This window comes from Equus asinus, chromosome 1 (assembly GCF_041296235.1).
Source record: "Equus asinus isolate D_3611 breed Donkey chromosome 1, EquAss-T2T_v2, whole genome shotgun sequence".
Classification (NCBI taxonomy): domain Eukaryota; kingdom Metazoa; phylum Chordata; class Mammalia; order Perissodactyla; family Equidae; genus Equus; species Equus asinus.
The window spans coordinates 126305387-126325070 of NC_091790.1; the positions used below are offsets into that span (position 1 = coordinate 126305387).

Below are 19684 nucleotides of genomic sequence, written 5' to 3' on the forward strand. Positions count from 1 at the left end.
TTCATTGCTTCAGCTGCTATTTGCCGTATAATGGCGAGGAGAAATATTTAAATATTAGCCAGATGTAAAAAAGATATGCACACTTAAGATACTCTAAATTGTTTCTTTCTTTCTTTCTTTATTTTTAATGAGGAAGATTGTCCCTGAGCTAGCATCAGTGCCAATCTTCCTCTATTTTGTATGTGGGATGCTGCCACATTATTGATGAGCAGTGTGTAGGTCCACACCTGGGATCTGAACCTGGAGAGACATGGAAACATTATTTTTGCCTAGCGTATTTTTTTTTTTTTTTTTTTTTACAATAGAAAGCCAAAGTCTGATTTAACTAGTTCCTGAATTCTTTGATGGCAAAAGCACATGTGCGGAGAGTCAGGTTAGGTAAAGGAGCTGCAGCTGCATCTGTTTCTTTGTAATTGCAAAAGCGCTTTTGTAATCCCAAGTTTTATTGCCACAATGTAGAATTTTCTCCACAGGACGGCCTGCTTTCTTAACATATATTCATGACAGAGACCTCTGTCTCTTTCAACTGGGCTTTTATAATTAAATAATCCAAACTGTAGTGACTTTAAATGATAGGCTTTTATTCTGAATATACTGTTTTTGCACAAGATTTAACACAACATTTTCTGGGATTATAAATATTTTTATAACAGTATTATACAAATTTTTACAAAATGTTTTTATCAGGCTAGTTAATTTCCACAAAAGTTTTAAGAGAACAAAATAAAGGGGAGAAAAGATCTTTTGTTCACAAAGCCACTTGGCCTTTTGCATGGCTGCAAACTGAGCATTTCAAAAAAAAGTATCCCTAAAAGCATGATCCAACAATCATACAGCAGAACAAAAAAGACAGCTTCGTCAGGTCACACTGAAAACTCAACTGGCATCTATATGAGACAGTATCCCATTCGTCTCAGTGGAATTTCTGTGAGTTAATTATGTGGACTAGAAATAAAGTAGATGAAACGATTGGTAAGGGTTGTCTAAGTCTTCAAAATTCTGGGATGTTTTTCAAGACTTGATACTTCCATTTTATTGATTTGCTCTTTACAGAAATGTACACAGAATAGTAGCAATATTAACATTCTGCTATGGGAAAACAACACAAGCTCTAGATAATAAAATATTTGAAATTGTGAGCAAGTAAAATAATCATTCCAGTCTACCCTTAAAAAAAAGTCACCACATCCATTTTGTTTCACTGATCAAACTCCATACCTCTAGACATTTTAATGTCAACTAACATGATTAATGGAATAGTTTACAGTTTTAAATTAAGACATAGAATTTAAGCTTTGGTGGAGTCAAAGATTTAAATGAGATGTAAAATACAAGACAGCCTCAAATAAACAAGTAACACTTGGGTTGCAAAGGTCACTTAAAAGGGATACTGCCTATTTGAACCCAGTAAGGCCAGTTTTAAAGTTAATAAAAGGAATATTATAGGAAAACTTACAAATGGCGGCAACACTATGTTGTTTTTCTCCAAGTTAAGCAATAATGCTTTAAGCATTAGAAACATGAAAAAGATCATACTAAATTCTTATAGGCCAAGGACCTAAAAATCTCTTCAATCAAACTTGCTAATTATGTCATGTTAAAAACCAGTTACAAATATGGACCACGACTGGTGTTTGGCAGTAATGCTGGTTGTTCAAATGAAGAAAATATAAAGAAACCATTAATGTAAAATTTGTTCCTGTAACTCAACACCAATGCAATACCTATTTTGATCTTGTTTTAGTGACAAACTACATTAAGCTGCGTGAGTATAGCAAAAATAAGTGAAGAGTTTAAAAGCTTTTAAGTTGATCTCTTATACTGTTTAGTCTTTGAAAAATGAGTATTTATAACAGGCTATAATTTAAGTTCTTTCAACAATTAGAATTCACAGAAAAATCCTAAATTAAATATAAGAATTTGATGAATGTTACTGTTCTTTAAAAAGTATGCTAAAAGCATGAAGACTAGCATTAGGCATGAGAACGATTTTTAGTCAGAGAGCACGTTCTTACCCAATTTATTAACATGTACATGGTTCTCATAACATCTAAGTTTATTGTATAACAGAAAATAAAGGATCATAGCAAGACGTGTGTATAAATATAATTTGATGGCAAATGAAATCAAATAGGATCCTGCCAAGAGATGCCAAGTTTAACTACAATTAATACAACAATAATGTAGTTGATAAAAACAAACTATTTCAGTGACATTAGCCATGAAAATATATTTAATAGATTTTAAAGATAATTTTAAGGTAGTTTGTTGTATGCTGGAAGCAATTCAACTGTTTTAATGCATGTTGTTTATATACACAAACTCACCTAATTTTATATTTTGATATCCCCTTCCCAACACTTTCATGATTTAAAATAGTCTAGCAAAAGTTAACAATAAGTTTTAAATATTTAATTCGCAAACAACATGATTTTAACATATTGTTACTAGAGTGAGAAGTTCCATATTTTTTAAAATCACTTTGATGTTTTCTAAAATGTCAGCATCACTTACAAATGAGACTACAAAATCACAACAATGCATTAGAAATGGGAACTGATGTCAACTCTTAGAACAATAGTTGGCAAAGTGATTCCATTTCCCCCTGCCTCCATTTTTAAATGAAAAATATTTTAAATAAGGAAATGTACACAAACAGTACCTAGGGTATTTTGGTGGCATGAAGGAATTACCAATGTATGCAAAAATATAAACAAAACAAATATATCTTTTAAATTATCCTAAAGAACTGGTTATATCTTTGATGTGTGGAGCATATTAAATCATGCTGGATAATGTTAACAAGATTTTGACTTAAAAATGATATATAAGAAAATTTCCAGCATATACACATACCAATATTTGGCATGTTCAAAAAAGGAACAAATGCATTTTACCGTAAAAAAATATCTACACACTTTCAGCCTTCAGCAGAATTATTTACTATAACTAGAGTTATACATGCCTTGCTTTTACCCTTTCTTCAAATACTGTTTAATTCTGAAAATAATTTTTAAAAGCATAAATAATATTCTGCTACCGTATTAATCTATAACGAAATATCTGATTTACTACACTAACCATTTCCACCAATGAGGCTGTATAAAAACAATTTTGATTATTCACAATCAAGTATTCATGTGCATACATGTAGATTCAAGGTTTCCTATTTGTTCAGATTATTGTAAAACCCTCATCAAACTGCATGGAAATTTTAGTCAAGTGATCATACCCTTTAAAACGGAGAGACAAAAACAGCAGCAGTAGCAATTTCTAGATTGTACATGCTACTATACAAACGAACAAAGAGGAAACCTAGGATGAGTCTTCATTGAGAACATATATGTGCTTTTCAAAAAATAAATGTGTCAAATCTGATTTATGTACTTAAAATATCTGTACATAGGTTTACAGGCAAAAGCACAAATCTGTATAAAATCCATTAATTCTCATTTCACCGTTGACCTAACCCGATCGTTCAGCATTTACATCACACAGTATATTCAGAGTAGATTAACATCTTTAAAGATGACTTAAGTGTATTACACTGCAGGGCTCGGATTCTCACATAACAATAATGTCACTCAGTTCACTTCTCAATGGACTGTATTCTACAGTAAGAGAAAACAAACTGAAAGTTCAAATAGCAGCAGCATCATGCAAAATACCCTTGTAACCAAAGTTCATTAATCACAAGAAAGAACATTTTCCCCTCCCCCCAACAAGCTTTTCTTAGAGCATTTTGAAATATCTGGCTAGTACCATGGAACTTTACTGTGAATAAATGGAACATTACATCGAAGCATTTATTAAGGGCTTACATTTATGAGGAAATATGTCACATATTCAACTTTCACCCTCAAGCACCTTTAGTTTAATAATTTCTTAGTTATTATTTTCAAAAACCAATTCATTACCCCACCAAAACTTAATTGGTCATCATTTGTTGTGTGTTTGGCAGAGAAGTCACTATTCATAAGGCATTTTATTCATGGCAAATTTTTTATAGAAAATTAGCCATTATTTCTATTTCAGCAGATTATACCACTGTTAATTTTCTCTCAATATACACATTTTTTCAATAATAACTACTTAAAGCAGGAAATAATTTTTAACAGAAGAATAGTGAAGGCAAAAATAAGTCTGTATTTTTCCCACTAGGAATTTTCTTGGTAGAAGAACAAGGATTGTAGCAAGTCAAAATTCCAGGTCAATATCAAGACAATTTGTATGATTCATAAATGATTGTGCAGGGAGCCCTTTTACATGTCATCACCAGCACTGCAACGACACACTCTCAACTTTTCCAATAGAACACAGATAGAATTTTGCTTGGATGTTATACACGGATGATGCAGCATTCACACAAGTTTAAGGATCTGACACCCTGACATGCAGCCAGTGGGTGCCTTATGAGTCTGCGCCTTAGATTTATGCCATGGGATGGGCCCAGCTAGTGTTCTGCTGATTCCATGGTTGACCCTATTTTAACACAATTGAGGGCTCATGTTTTGGCAGGGTCTAGAGTTTAATTATGCAAATTTGTTTTTAGAAGGTCATAAGTGGCAGTGTCTGCTGCCAGATAAAAGCCAAAGTAGTACAAACTGGATTCCGAGGATGGACCACAGGGAGGGATTCAATCCAGAAACACCACCACAGTCAGTATAATCCTCCTGTTGGAAAGAAAAGGAAAAAGGAAAATCTTGAAAAATATTTAGAAAGACATCTTTCAGAGCACCTCATGTTTAGTCCACTTCTGAACTTACCTTATAAAATTGCTATAATTTGAATCCAAATAAATTACGTTCTCCTAGATTTTATTCTTCAACAATTTTTGATAAAGCAATTTCCCTAGTACCATTTGAAGAATGCTTTAAATTTTTAGTTGTACATTCTGATGATTATGAAAGAAAATACTTTAATAATAAATGCTGTTTTGAGTAATATATCAATTTCTAAATTAAAAAACTTACTCTCATAGTATAAAATATTCCTGTATATATTTATAAGTACAGGAAAAAAATAAAATTTAATAGTATGCTTTATAATTCCCAAGAATTATAATTTTAGCAATTATGCTCAATCAGGCAAACTTTGACAGTGGTAAAATAAATAAATCTCAGAAATGAAATTGTGTTTCACATATCCATTATATCCAGTTTCTAAGGTGAACATATCATGCACATGTAGCATCGGGACCTGCATCACGAATTAAAATGAAGAATAATGTATTCGAACCATAAATAATGAAAGGACAGTCTGAAAACATATATCCAAAATAAGGAGCTAAGCAAGCAAGAGAGATTTGTTTTGTTTAGAGAACCATGAAACATAAGCAATGAATATACTCATTTGGATTCCCCACTGTCTAGTAGTGGCTCATTAGGTTCACTATTTATACAAAGTTATTTTTTGTCTTTTATTCCTAGGTTTTGTATTCTGTTACATTTTCTACGTCTTTTACTTTTTTTTTTTTTTTTGCTGAGGAAGATTTGCCCTGAGCTAACACCTGTTGCCAATTTCTTCTTTTCTTTTGCTGGAGGAAGATTAGCCCTGACCTAAGATCTGTGCCAGGCTTCCTCTATTTTATATGTGGGTCACCACCACAGCATGGCTGACAAGTGGTGTAGGTCTGCGCCTGGGATCCAAACTTGGGCTGCTGAAGTGGAGCGCTCTGAACTTAACCACTATATCATGGGGCTGGCCCCTTTTACTTCTTTTTCATATACTGAGTTTCATTTTTAAAATCCCTCATATTTAATTATTTTACTAAACATCTTTTAAGAATTCACTAATCCAAGGTTCATCTTCCAATAACCAAAACAGGCTATGTAAGTAAATAAATTTTCTATTCTTCAGAATACTTTTAAAGAGACTCTGAGCTCCCAGAGAATAAGAACATTGGCTTTCTGCTCACTAGGGTTTAATACGGTACCTGCCATTTAGTAAATAAATATAATTACTTTCCTGATTTATATTTTACAGTAGCAGAACGTTTTTCTGTTTGTTAAAGAGAAGTCTGGGGAAAAAGAATCTATTAAGGAAAATTTTATTTTTCAAAAGCTATCTCTCAAATCTAAAGAGAATCATAAAATAATGATCATTCTTAGTCCTCATCCTATTTCACTTTTCAAGAGCATTTGATAGTGTAGAATATTCTTTCCTTGAAATATTTTCTCATGTGTCTTTGGCTAACACATCTTCTGGTTTGCCTCCAAACCTGTTTGTGGTTCATCTTACTCTCTTTGGCTTGAATTCTTTGTCTTCATGCTCCTGAAATGTTAGACTTTTCCAGCAGTTAGTATTCTCTCTTTCTTTCTTTCTTTTTTTTGGATGCTGAGGTGTACACTTATTTATTTATTTCTCATACTATTTTTTAAAATTTTACTTTTTTTTAATTGCAGTAACATTGGATTATAACATTATATAGCTTTCGGATGTACATCGTATTCCAAATTCTGTGTAGATGATATCATGTTCACTACCCAAAAACTAATTATAGTCCATCCCCTCACATGTGAGCCTAATCAATCCTTTTGCCCTCCCCCTGCTTCCCTTATGGTAACCACCAATCCAATCTCCAATGCTTTGTGTTTGTTTGTCATTGTTTTTATCTTCTACTTATGGGTGAGATCATATGGTATTTGACTTTCTCCTTCTGACTTATTTCACTCAACATAATACCCTCAAGGTCCGTCCATGTTGTCAGAAATGGCCAGATTTCATCATTTCTTATGACTGAGTAGTATTCCATTGTGTATAAATACCACATCTTCTTTATCCATTCATCCCTTGATGGGTACCTAGGTTGCTTCCGAGTCTTAGCTATTGTGAATAATGCTGCAATGAACATAGGGGTGCAAGTATCTTTATGTCTTTGCGTTTTCAAGTTCTTGGGATAAACACCCAGCAGTGGGATAGCTGGATCATACGGTAGATCTATTCTTAATTTTCTGAGGATACTCCATACTGCTTTCCATAGTGGCTGCACCAGTTTGCTCTCCCACCAGCAGTGTACAAGGGTTCCCTTCTTTCCACATCCTCTCCAACATTTGTTGTTTCCTGTCTTGTTAATTATAAGCCATTCTGACCAGAGTGAGGTGATATCTCATTGTAGTTTTCATTTTCGTTTCCCTGATAGTTAATGATGTTGAGCATCTTTTCAAATGCCTGTTGGCCATCTGTATATCTTCTTTGGAGAAATCTCTGTTCAGATCCTTTGCCCATTTTTTAACAGATTGTTGGTTTTCTTGTTGTTCAGCTGTATGAGTTATTTGTATATTTTGGATATTAACCCTTTATCTGACATATGGTGAAAGATCTGTACACTGAAAACTATAAAACATTGTTGAAAGAAATTGAAGAAGATACAAAGAAATGGAAAGATATTCCATGCTCGTGGATTGGAAGAGTTAACATCGTTAAAATGCCCATACTTCCTAAAGCAATCTATAAATTCAACACAGTCCCTATCAAAGTTCCAACAACATTTTTCACAGAAATAGAACAAAGAATTCTAAAATTTATATGGAAAAAGAAAAGACCCTGAATAGTCAAAGGATTCTTGAGAAAAAAGAACAAAGCTGGAGGTATCACACTCCATGATTTCAAAATATACTACAAAGCCATAGTAACCAAAACAGCATGATACTGGCACAAAAACAGAAATGCAAATCAATGGAACAGATTCGAGAGCCCAGAAGTAAACCCACACATCTATGGAAAGCTAATATTCGACAAGGGAGCCAAGGTCATACGATGGAGAAAGGAGAGTCTCTTCAATAGATGGTGTTGGGAAAACTGGACAGCCACATGCAAAAGAATGAAAGTAGACCATTCCCTTACACCATGCACAAAAATCAACTCAAAAGGGATTAAAGACCTGAATGCAAGACTGGAAACCATGAAACTTCTAGAAGAAAACACAGGCAGTACACTCTTTGACATCGGACTTAACAGCATATTTTTGAGTACCATGTCTGACTGGGCAAGGGAAACAAAAGAAAAAACAAACAAATGGGACTACATCAAACTAAAAAGCTTCTGCACAGCAAAGGAAACCATCAACAAAACAAAAAGACAACCTAACAATTGGGAGAAGATATCTTCATTTCTTATTTATACTTTCTCTCTAAGGGATCCAAACCAGGCCTACAGCTTTAAATTTCATATATTTGTTAATAAGTCACATTTATTTTGTTTTTTATTATGAAAAAATCTTTATGTTTTTGTTTTATGTTACTTTTTAACTTCAGTTTTATTGAGGTATAATTGGTAAATAAAATTGTAAGATATTTCAGGTGTATACTGTGGTGATTTGATATACTTACACATTGTGAAAGGATTCCCCCCATCTAGATAATTAACACATTCATCACCTCACATATTTGTCTTTTTTTTTCCTTTGGTGAGAACATTTAAGTTCTACTCTCTTAGCAAATTTCAAATTTGCAGTGTTATCAACCATGTTTTATTAGATCCTCAGCCCTTATTCATCTTATAGGTGAAAGTTTCTACCCTTTTACGAATTCTCCCTATTTCCCCAACCCACCAGCACCTGGCAACCACTTTTCTATTATTGTTTCTGAGTTTGAATTTTTTTTTTTAATTTCACATATAAGTGATACCATGCAGTATTTTGTCTTTCTCTGTCTGGCTTATTTCACCTTGCAGAATGCCCTCAAGTTTCATCTATGTTGTTGCCAATAATAGGATTTCCTTCTTTCTAATGCCTGAATAATATTCCACTGTATATTTTTACCACATCTTCTTTAACCATTCATTGCGGATGAGCACTTAGGTTGATTCCATATTTGGCTATTGTGAGTAAAGTTGCAATGAACAAAGGAGTGCAGATCTCTATTTGATATTCTGTTTTCATTTCCTTCAGATATATACTCAGAGGTGGAATTGTGGGTCATACAGTAGTTCTATTTTTAATTTGTTGAGGAACCTCCATACTGTTTCCCATAGTGGTTGAACCACTTCACATTCCCACCAACAGTGCACAAGGATCCCCCTTTGCTCCACATCCTCTCCAACACTTGTTCTCTCCTGTCTTTTGCATGGTAGCCATTCTAACAGGTGTGAGGTGGTATCCGATTTGGTGATTAGCTGATTGTGCTTCTGATTTGCATTTCCCTGATGACTAGTGGTATTGAGCAACATTTCATGGTCCTTGTTGATCATCTGTATGTCTTCTCTGGAAAAATGTCTATTCGGTTCCTCTCCCCATTTTTTAATTGGATCAGTTGCCTTTTTGTTATTGAGTTGTATGAGTTCTTTATATATTTTTGGATACTGGCCAATTATCAGATACATGATCTGCAAATATTTTCTCCCATTTAGTAGGTTGCCGTTGTATTGTTTATGGTTTCCTTTGCTGTGCAGAAGCTTTTTAGCTTGATGTAGTCTCACCTACTTACTTTTGCTTTAGTTGCCTTTGCTTTTGGTGTTAAATCCAAAAAATTATTGTCAAGATTGATGTCAAGGAACTTACCCCCTATGTTTTCATCTAGGAGTTTTATGGTTTCAGGGCTTACGTTCAAATCTTAATCCATTTTGAGTTGATTTTTGTTTATGATGCAAGATAGGGGTCCAATTTCACTCTTTTGCATATGGCTGTCCAGTTTACCCAACACCATTTATTGAATAGACTGTCCTTTGCCCATTGTATATTCTTGGCTCCTTTGTGGTAAATTAACTGATCTATATGCATGGATTTATTTCTGGGCTTTCTATTCTGTTCCACTGACTTACGCGTCTTTTTTTAATGCCAATACCATATTGTTTTGATTAGCTTTATAGTATAGCTTGAAATCAGGAAGTGTGATACCTCTAGCTTTGTTCTTCTTTCTCCAGAATGCTTTGGCAATTTGGGGTCTTTTGTGGTTCAACACAAATTTTAGGATTCTTTGTTCTATTTCTGTGAAAAATGTCACTGGAATTTTGATGGGACTGCACTGGATCTGTACATTGCTGTGGGTAGTATGGTCATCTTAATAATATTAATTCTTCCAATCCATGAAGAGGGAATATCTTTCCATTTACTTGTATCTTCTTCAATTTCGTTCCTCGATGTCTTATAGTTTTCAATGTACAGGTTTTTCACCTCCTTGGTTAAATTTCTTCCTAGGTATTTTATCCTTTTTGATGCAATTGTAAATGAGATTGTTTTCTTAATCTCTCTTTCTGATAGTTCATTATTAGTGTATAAAGACACAGCTGATTATTGTATATTGATCTTGTATGTTGCAATTTTACTGAATTCATTTATTCTAACACTTTTCTTCTGTGAAGTCTTTAGGGTTTTCTATATATAATATCATGTCATCTGCAAATACATATTGTTTTATTCCTTTCTTTCAGATCTGGATGCCTTTTATTTCTTTTTCTTGCCTAAACTCTCTGGCTCGGACTTCCAGTAGTATGTTGAATAAAAGTGATAAGAGTGCATATCCTTGTCTATGTGTCTGATAGATGTTGTCTAATCTTAGAGAAAAACCTTCCAGCTTTTTCCCATTGATGTTAGCTGTGGGCTTGTCATATATGGCCTTTATTATGTTGAGGTATGTACCTTCTATACCCACTGTGTTGAGAGTTTTTATCAAAATGGATGTTGATTTTTCTCCAATGCTTTTTCTGCATCTATTGAGATCATGTGATTTTCAACCTTCATTTTGTTAATGTGGTGTATCACTGATTGATTTGTGGACGTTGAACCTTCCTTGCATCCCTGGGATAAATCCCACTTGATCATGGTGCATGAGTCTTTTGACGTACTGTTAACTTTGGTTTGCTAATATTTTGTTGAGGATTTTTGTGACTATATTCTTCAGCGATATTGACCTTTAATTTTCTTTTTTTATAGTGTCCTTGTCTGGCTTTGGTATCAGGTTAATGCTTGCCCCATAAAAGGACTTTGGATGTGTTTCCTTTTCTTTTATTTTCAAAGGGTTTGAAAAGAAATGGTATTAATTCTTCTTTAAATGTTTGGTAGAATTCACCAGTGAAGTCATCAGGTCCTGGACTTTTTGTTAGGAGGTTTTTGATTACTGATTCAATCTTCTTACTGTGAATTAGTCTGTTCAGATTTTCTGTTATTCAGGAGTCAGTCTTGGTAGGTTGTATGTTTCTAGGAATTTATCCATTCCCTCTAGATTGTTCAATTTGTTGGCATATAACTGTTCACAGTAGTCTGTTATAATCCTTTATATTTCTGTGGTAGCGTATGTAACATCTCCTATTTCATTTCTGATTCTGGCTAAAGGTTTCTCTATTTTATTTATCTTTTCAAAAAAACAGCTTAGTTTCATCTTTTTTATTGTCTGTTTAGTCTCTGTTTCATTTATTTCCACTCTGATCTTTGTTATTTCCTGCCTTTTACAAATATTGAGCTTCACTTGTTCTTTTTCTGGTTCCTTGAGGCATAAATTTAGGTTGTCTATTTCAGATCTTTATTCTTAATGTAGGTGTTTATTGCTATGGACTTTCCTCTTAGAACTGCTTTGTCACTTCCCATAGTTTTGGTATGTTGTATTTCCATTTTCAGTGTCTCAAGATGTTTTTTGATTTCTCTTTTGACCCATTGGTTGTTTAGTAGCATGTTGTTTAATCCCCACATATTTGTGAATTTTCTAGTTTTCTTCTTATAATTAATTTCTAGTTTTATACCGTTATGGTCAGAAAAGATGCTTGATATGATTTCACTCTTCTTAAATTTATTAAGACATTTTGTGGCTTAACATATTATCTATTCTGGAGAATGTTCCATGTGTGCTAGAGAAGAAATGTGTGCTTTGTTGCTTTTGGATGGAATATTCTGTAAATGTCTGCTAAGTCCATCTGGTCTAATGTATCATTTACTCCAACGTTTCCTTATTGATTTTTTGTCTAGATAATCTATCCATTGACAAAAGTGGTGTATTGAAGTCCCTTACTGTTATTGTATTACTATCTATTTCTCTCTTTAGGTTGGTGAACATTTACTTTATATATTTAGTTGCTTCTATGTTTGGTAAATAAATATTTACAACTGTTACATCCTCTTGTTGGGCTGACCCTTTTATCATTATGTAGAGACCTTCTTTGTCTCTTATTACATTCTTTGTCTTCAACTCTTTTGTCTGATAAGTATAGCAACTTTCTTTTGTTTTCCAATTGCATGGAATATCATTTTCCATCCCTTCACTTTCAGTCTGTGTGTATTCTTAAAGTTTCAGTGAATCTCTTGTAGGTAGCATAGAGTTGGATCTTCTTTTTTAATCCATTCATCCTTTTGTACAGAGAATTTGTACATGGACTAAATTCCATTTACATTTAAAGTAATAATTGACAGGTGTGGACTTATTGCCATTTTGTTAATTTTTTTCCAGATTTTTATAATTCGTTTCTTCTTCTTTTGGTCTCTTCCTTTGTGATTTGATGATTTTCTGTAGTGATATTCTTGGATTCCTTTCTTTTTATCTTTTACGTATCTACTATAAGGTTTTGCTGTGTGGTTACCATGAGGCTTACATAAAATATATTTATAATAGTCTATTTTAGGTTGATAACAACTTAAGTTCAAATACATTCTAAAACTCTACAGTTTTATTCTCTGCCAGACTTTATTTTTGAAGTCACAATTTATATCTTTTTATCTTGTGTTCATTAATAAGTTATTGTATTAAGTTATTTTTACTACATTTCTTTTAACATTCATATTAGATTTATAAGTGATTAACCCACCACCATTACAACATTAGATTTTTCTGACTTTAACTGTATATTTCCTTTTACCTGAGGGATTTATACTTTTATGTTTTCTCATTACTGATTAGTGCTGTTCCATTTCAGCTTAAATAAGTGCCTTTAACATTTCTTGTAAGGCCAGTATAGTGGTGATGAACTCTTTAGCTTTTGTTTGTCTGGAAAACTCTTTATCTCTCCTTCAATTCTGAATGACAATATTACCAGGGAGAATAATCTTGGTTGGCAGATTTTTTTCTTTTAGCACTTTGAATATATCATGCCACTCTCTTCTGGTCTGCAAAATTCTGCTGAAAATCTGCTGATGGTCTTAGAGAGATTCCCTTGTATGTAACAAGTTATTTTTCTCTTACTGCTTTTAAAATTCTCTCGTCTTTTACTTTTGACAATTTAATTATGTGTCTTGGTATGAATGTCTTTGAATTCCTCTTATTGGTAGCTCTCTAGGCTTCCTGGATCTAAATGTCTGTTTCTTTCCTCATGTTGGGGAAGTTTTCATTCATTGTTTCTTCAAATAAGTTTTCTGCCCCTTTCTGTCTTCTTCTTCTGATACTCTATAATGTGGATATTGATCTGCTTGATGTTATCCCATAAGTTGCATAAACTTTCTTCACTCTTTTTTCTTTTGCTTCTCTGATTGGATGAATTCAATTGTTTTCAAGTTTGCCAATCCTTTCTTCCACTTAATCTAGTCTGCTACTGAAACCTCTATTGAATTTTTCAGCATAGCTATTATATTTTTCAGTTCTGTGACTTCCGTTTGCTACTTCCTTATATTTTCTATCTCTTTGTTGAGATTCACATTGTGTTCATGCATTGTTCTCATGACCTTGGTGAGCATCTTTATGACCATTATTCTGAAATCTTCATCATGTACAGTACTCTTCTCTGTTTCATTAAGGTCTGTTTGTAGAGTTTTACCTTGTTCTGTTGTTTGGAATATATTATTCTGTTTCTTCATTTCCTTGACTCTCTCCTGTCTTGGTTTCTGCACAACAGATAAAACATCTACCTCTCCAGGTCTCGTGTAGGAGATGAACTTTATCATTCAGCCCAGTGTTAAGTCTTGATTGTATTTCAAACCTTAGTGACTCCCTACAGTTGAGGGTGTGCCTTTAACTGTCAATTTCCCAATGGGGAGGAATTAAGACAGCACATAGATGCAGGCTGATTGGAGGTTAGACCCTCAGGCAGCAGCTTTTAAAGTAGGCAAACAGACTCTTTCAGGGAAAGACTGGGAGATGGGCATTTCTGTCTGTTCCCTCTGTGTGGAGCTCTGGGGGGATAGCCAGTTAGGAACTGTTTGCTAGAGTGCTATGGTACCTGTGAATTCCAGTCCCAGTGGCCACCAGAGTCAAGTGGTAAAGAGGTGTAGCCTTTGGATGGCAGCCTCAAAAGCTGGGATACCATGTGTGCACAAGCTCCTTCCAGGGGGACGCCAGCAACCTGGAGTGGGTCAGAGGGAGAATGTGGAGGCACCTCCCATGTCTCCAGGAAAGAACACAGTCAGACACTAGATGTGTGCTGAATTAGAAGGCTTACCTTCTGGCAGGAGCTTTTAAAGTATGCAAATAGGCCTCCTTCAGGGAAAAACTGGGAGAGGAAATTTCTGTCTGCTCTTTCTTAGCTGAGCCCTGGGAAGATAGCCACAGCAAGTCCTCAAGAGCCCATTAAGAACTATTTCTTTGTCAGTCTTGTGGGTCTCCTGGATGCAAGCCCTACTAGGCTTTCAGAGCTAGGTGTTTTGGGGTCCCATCCCTCAATAGGAAGTCTTAAAAGTTGGGGTACCAGATATTTAGTCAAAACTCTTCACTCCTCAGGGAGAAGCTGGGATCTGTGAGTTCCTTCCCAATTTTATGCCACTGTGCTGGGGTTGAAGCTTATGGCAAGAGTATAGCTCAGCCTTTCCTACCCCTTTTGATGTGGGTATTTTCTCATTTGTACAATGTGTAGGATTTGCTCAGCTAGTTTCTGGATTTTTTCAGAGGGAGTTGCTCTGTTTATAGCTGTAGATTCAGTGTGTCTGTGGGATGAGGTGAGTTCAGGGCCTCCTGTGTCGTCATTTTGAACCAGAACCTCAATAAGTCACACTTTTATATCTTCAGGCCTGAATTCTCCTCTGACCTCTACATTCATTGATCACTACCACCTCACCTTTCATATATCTCAGAAACATCTCAAACTTGCCCCAAAATATTATTTTTCTGAATGACACTTCTAGGAGTAGTGGATCAGATCAAAGACAAGTCATCTGTGATTCCTCCCTTTTTTCTCAAATCTAATCCATCAGCACGTCTTCTTAACTCCAGTTTCAAAATATATCCCCAAATCTACTACTTTATGCTATCTCAGGTCCAAGTCATCATCACTTCTTGCCTAAACTCCTGCAAAAGCTGCCTCACTTGCCTCACTGCTTCTACTCTTGCCCTTTTGCAATCTCTCCTCTAAAAAGCTGTCTTCTTAAAACTATATATCAAATCCTTTCACTCCTTTCTTGAAATTTCTTATCACTCTCAAAACAAAAATCCAAATTTCTTACCAAGGCCTTATGTAGCCTGAAGCCCTGTTGCCTCTGCATCTTCATCCTCCTGTATTCCTCTCCCCTCCCCCACCACTCACTTTGCTCCAATAACACTGGCTTTCTCTGCAACAAGTCAAGGTGTTTACTATCTCAGGGCCTTTGCACTTGTTCTTTTCTTTGTTTAAATACTTTTCCCCTTAGGTAGGGTAACCAGATAAAAAACATGGTGCTCAGTTACAATTTCATTGCAGCTTTTAAAAAAAATTATTTTTTAGTAAATATATCTCAAATATCTCACATGGAAGAGTAGCCTGATACATAGTAGGTGTGCAGTATTAAATAAATGTCTAGTAGGTACTCAGTAAAGTAGCACATATATTGATTGGTTAGAAGCACTGCAAATATAAAATACTAACTAAAAGGCATAACTGTCATTTCACCAGGAAGCCTCCCCAGTTCTGATTCAGTATTAACTTGATGGAATGGAAAATTAGCACACATACGAGAACCATTAATGTATTTAGGATGTATTTTGTCAAGGCAATTCTTATTAATATAAAGTACATCTTTATATTCTAGAAATGTTTTATGGAAGAAAAATATTCTCTCTGGTTCTTATTCCATTGTTTTTATTTTTTACATTTTTAGGGGTTTTTTTTGTTTTTGGTTTCATTTCCTCTGTGTGACGATGAGATATGTCTGTTTTAGTTTGGGAGGTGGTAGTTTAGATAAGCTATTTGGAGTCCCTGAAGTCTGCATGTTGATTCACACTGAAAAATCTGCCTCTTCAGTTTCCTGATCACATTTTCTCAAGTGTTTCGTCTGGTGCAACCACATATACTAAGACAAAATTATTCTGTGAAAGTAAATTGAGAGATATTCTAAAAACATTCTAAATTACAAACGCATAGATGCGGGAGAAACCTCAGCATTTTCTCTGTTTTAAAGAGACCAATCCCACTGACACGATGACCAGACAAATCAGCCTGACTTTTAAAGATTACTATAGCAAAAAATAACACATTGGTACCTTGTTTCAGTTTAACACATTAAAATAGAAAAAGGATGCAGTGCCAATATTATATATATTTATTTTAAAATATAAGAGACTACTTTTATTAGATTTCCTTCTAGGGACCTCTCTCAAAAGACTCTTAATAAAGATATCAACTTAGAATTCCTCATTACTTTTTCCTTTTCCATTTCTCAATATTCATATGATTTTCCCCATGGCTTGCTTTTTAAGAGCATGTATACTAGTAGCCAAAATCTCCTCAATTTTCTCTTGTTAAACAAGTCTTGCTAAACTCTTACTCTGCTTTTCTATTCCCAATCAGATCCTGGAACAACTAATTGCACATGTAAGAGCCAAGTGATTTTTAATGTATTTAAATAAGTTTAGAAATAAATTTTCCCAAAAGAAAATTTTCTGGTCATTTGGCTAAGAAATTTTTGTACTTTCCTTCCTGAATTATAGTCATCATTAAATTCTCTTCAAAAGGTAAATCACTGGTGAAGACATCTGCCAAATAGAGGCTAACTTTTGAATTTAGATAGGTCTCTACTTAAGTCACCCCCAGCAGTTTCAAAGAAAATCTATATTTAAAATTATTTAGGCAGGTGGAACTACACAGTAACTCTTTTAATAGGAGTAAGATCCCTAACAAATAATTTTTTCTCCTACACAGCACCTTAACACGCTTATCACATTAACTCATGAGGTAGGTCGTATATTTGTTCAACTATTTATACATGTGTGTATGCATATATACACACATACAGATACATACATTTATTTATGCATATTCAGTTTTCATGTACCCAAGAACATGCTTTTATAAATTAAGTTTTGCATAAAATAATAAACTTCCTCAATGGCACTTATTATTGGATTGTTTTACTTTCTTCTTTGATAAATAAACCTCAGCTTTTTTATTTGTTTGCTCTTCTTTTGCTCTTCCTTACCACTTAGATATTCAAAAAGCTTTTGTCAAAAGGTCTCATTTGAACACTTGTGTTTTAAAGAACTGCTCATTGTATGGGGCTTCATAATTGGATACTTATAATCTATATATCCTTTTTGAACTCCCCAGGGTACAAGGGTCCTAGCTTTGGAATGAGTCATTCTTTAGAGGATTAGGGAGATATCACCTGTTAGAAGACTTTAGAGATGACACCATCATCCCAGCTTTCCTGTGAGCAGAATCTAATCATCTACCACAAATTTCTAGTTATAGCCAGACTAACACTGAAGCTTGGATTTTGACCTTTATTAGTCCTCAGTGTGGGGAACAACTGTCAACTAAACTCTCAGTATTTTTTGTAATATTTTTTGTTACTTTTTCAACTTTCTTTTGTTTCAGAGAAAATGATACTTCCTTTGCTATCATATCAACAATCAAATAGCATAGACTGGATTTACTGTTCCATACTGCCAGCTGTTTTTAAATACCCAACCCTAGTCTTGTTAATGTAACATATATGTCATCTACATCATCTTCAAGACTACCCATTATATATTCCCCAAGGACACAGGAATATCAAGGAATCTCAGAGATGCTCTTTTCATCTTTCAAAGATAATTTCTTGGTAAATTTACAGTTATGGTGGGAAAGATATCATCACAGGAAAATTAAAAATTCTATTTTTTTGGGGGGGCCTTAGATGAAAACTTATTTTAAAATTCATTGTTACCTATAGATTTTTAAGGCTAAGGTAAAAAGGGAGCTGACCTATTCAAAAGGAAGTTGACATTTAAAAGCACTTCTTCCCATTTTGGGGTCTGATTGATAGCCTATAAATCTTATCTAAAAATTCTGTGATTGATAGAATTAAGCTTTTGAATCAAAGGTGAACATATAGTGGATTTTTACACTATTCCTCACCTATAAAATATAACGTAATTTTTTTTACCTTTATGTGCTGGTTTGCTCATTTCTAGTATCATCACAAATAGAGCCAAGTATAAAAAATATATTACTACACTTTTCATATGTAAATGGTGTGATTACCTATATAATTTTCTTTAAGGTATCAATTCTTTAAGGGATCAATAAAATTATATTTCAAATAGCTGCCTATATATCAATTTAAAAAATATGTCCATGGAGAGGGGTTATTTATTTTTGATCTTCTATTTTAATTATTAAAATAAGCTAGGTTTCCTTTACTTGGAATCTTTTGCTATGAATACCATTATTTTATTATCCTAAAACAAATTTTATTTTCTGAGATTCCCTGTGCTGTGCCATGTTTTCCCCCCTCTGATGATCTCATTCCATTCATAGTAATGACCACATCTCCACCTAGTGGTTTCCTAATCAATGAATACCTGGACAGCAGTGAAGAAAGAACACAGCAAAAGTTGCTCTAGTAACAACAATCATGGTAACTCCAAAGCATCAGAAAAAAAATTGCAAAACTGTAAATGAAACCTGAACACAAACTCAGGCTCTAAAATATCTGTTTAGTAGTATTGACTATAAAATCCAGAAACTTGTCAAAAGGCTAATAAATAATGATAATTTTGGCCTAGAGAATGTAAGCAATATTAAACCAAATAAACTTAGAAACTGGAAGCACTCCTAATAAAATATTTCAGTAAGAATATCAATATTTTTGGAGTAAAAAAATCTAAAAAGTTTAAACCATATTTCTTAAAAAAGAAAAGAAAAATTAGAATGATTGACAGAATTTCTTAAATAATGCATGATAAAATGAAATGGTTCATTGATTTTATGGTAGCATTTTTTGAAAATAAATTGAGAAGACCAGCTGTAATAATTGTCCTTAGGGTATTTGTCTTTGGTAAAAGTAAGACATCATGAAGCATGTATAATGTTTTTTCCCACATTAACTTAATCTTTATGCAAAACCTATCGAGAAAATACTGATTTTTAAATAAATAGGAAACATATGCTCTGTTGAGGATAAGAAACTTATGCAACCTTTGAAATCAGCTCTTTACAAAACAACATTAGTAGTAGGATTTTAATAACCTGGTTTCATGACATTTATTATAGTGGATTTAAGGATACGGATTATTTTTTTAAATTTCAAGCCAAAAACAAAAACAAAGAAAAATTAGAGAAAGTGACTGACCATCCACACCATATGAAAACTTGCAGTAAAATGAAGATAGGAGCTGACATCATGGTACAGGCACGACTCGTTGTGCATATAAGTTGATCCTATTAATAACGGGCAAAGTAGCAAGTACAGGAAAAGGAAAGAAAACACAAAAAAGAAGACATACAAGATGAGATTTCATGCAATTTGCTTGCAGTTAGCAGTTTATGTGAGCCTCCATCCAGAGCAGATTCACAGTGACCGTTGCAAACAAGCATTACTAAAATATTCCACTGCTGAAGAAACACCAGACATTATTAGCACAGTAAGCTACTGAGCAAGAGT

General features: G+C 33.9%; 1 protein-coding gene across 19 annotated transcripts in view; it reads right to left on the reverse strand.

Moving 5' to 3' along the window:
* Nucleotides 1–560: 560 nt before the first annotated feature.
* The window catches only part of CACNA2D1 (calcium voltage-gated channel auxiliary subunit alpha2delta 1), a 516207-nt gene continuing 497083 nt past the window's right edge, over nt 561–19684 (reverse strand). For 12 of the 19 annotated variants that reach the window (XM_044768108.2, XM_044768093.2, XM_044768096.2 and 9 more), the window contains 2 exons: nt 19373–19461; nt 561–4673 (listed from right to left, as the gene is read on the reverse strand). In XM_044768108.2, coding sequence (XP_044624043.1) covers nt 4637–4673; nt 19373–19461 — 126 coding nt within the window. In that variant the 3' untranslated portion in view covers nt 561–4636. The remainder of the gene's footprint in view (nt 4674–19372; nt 19462–19684) is intronic. The other 7 variants (XM_014855387.3, XM_014855384.3, XM_014855386.3 and 4 more) reach the window with 1 other exon arrangement.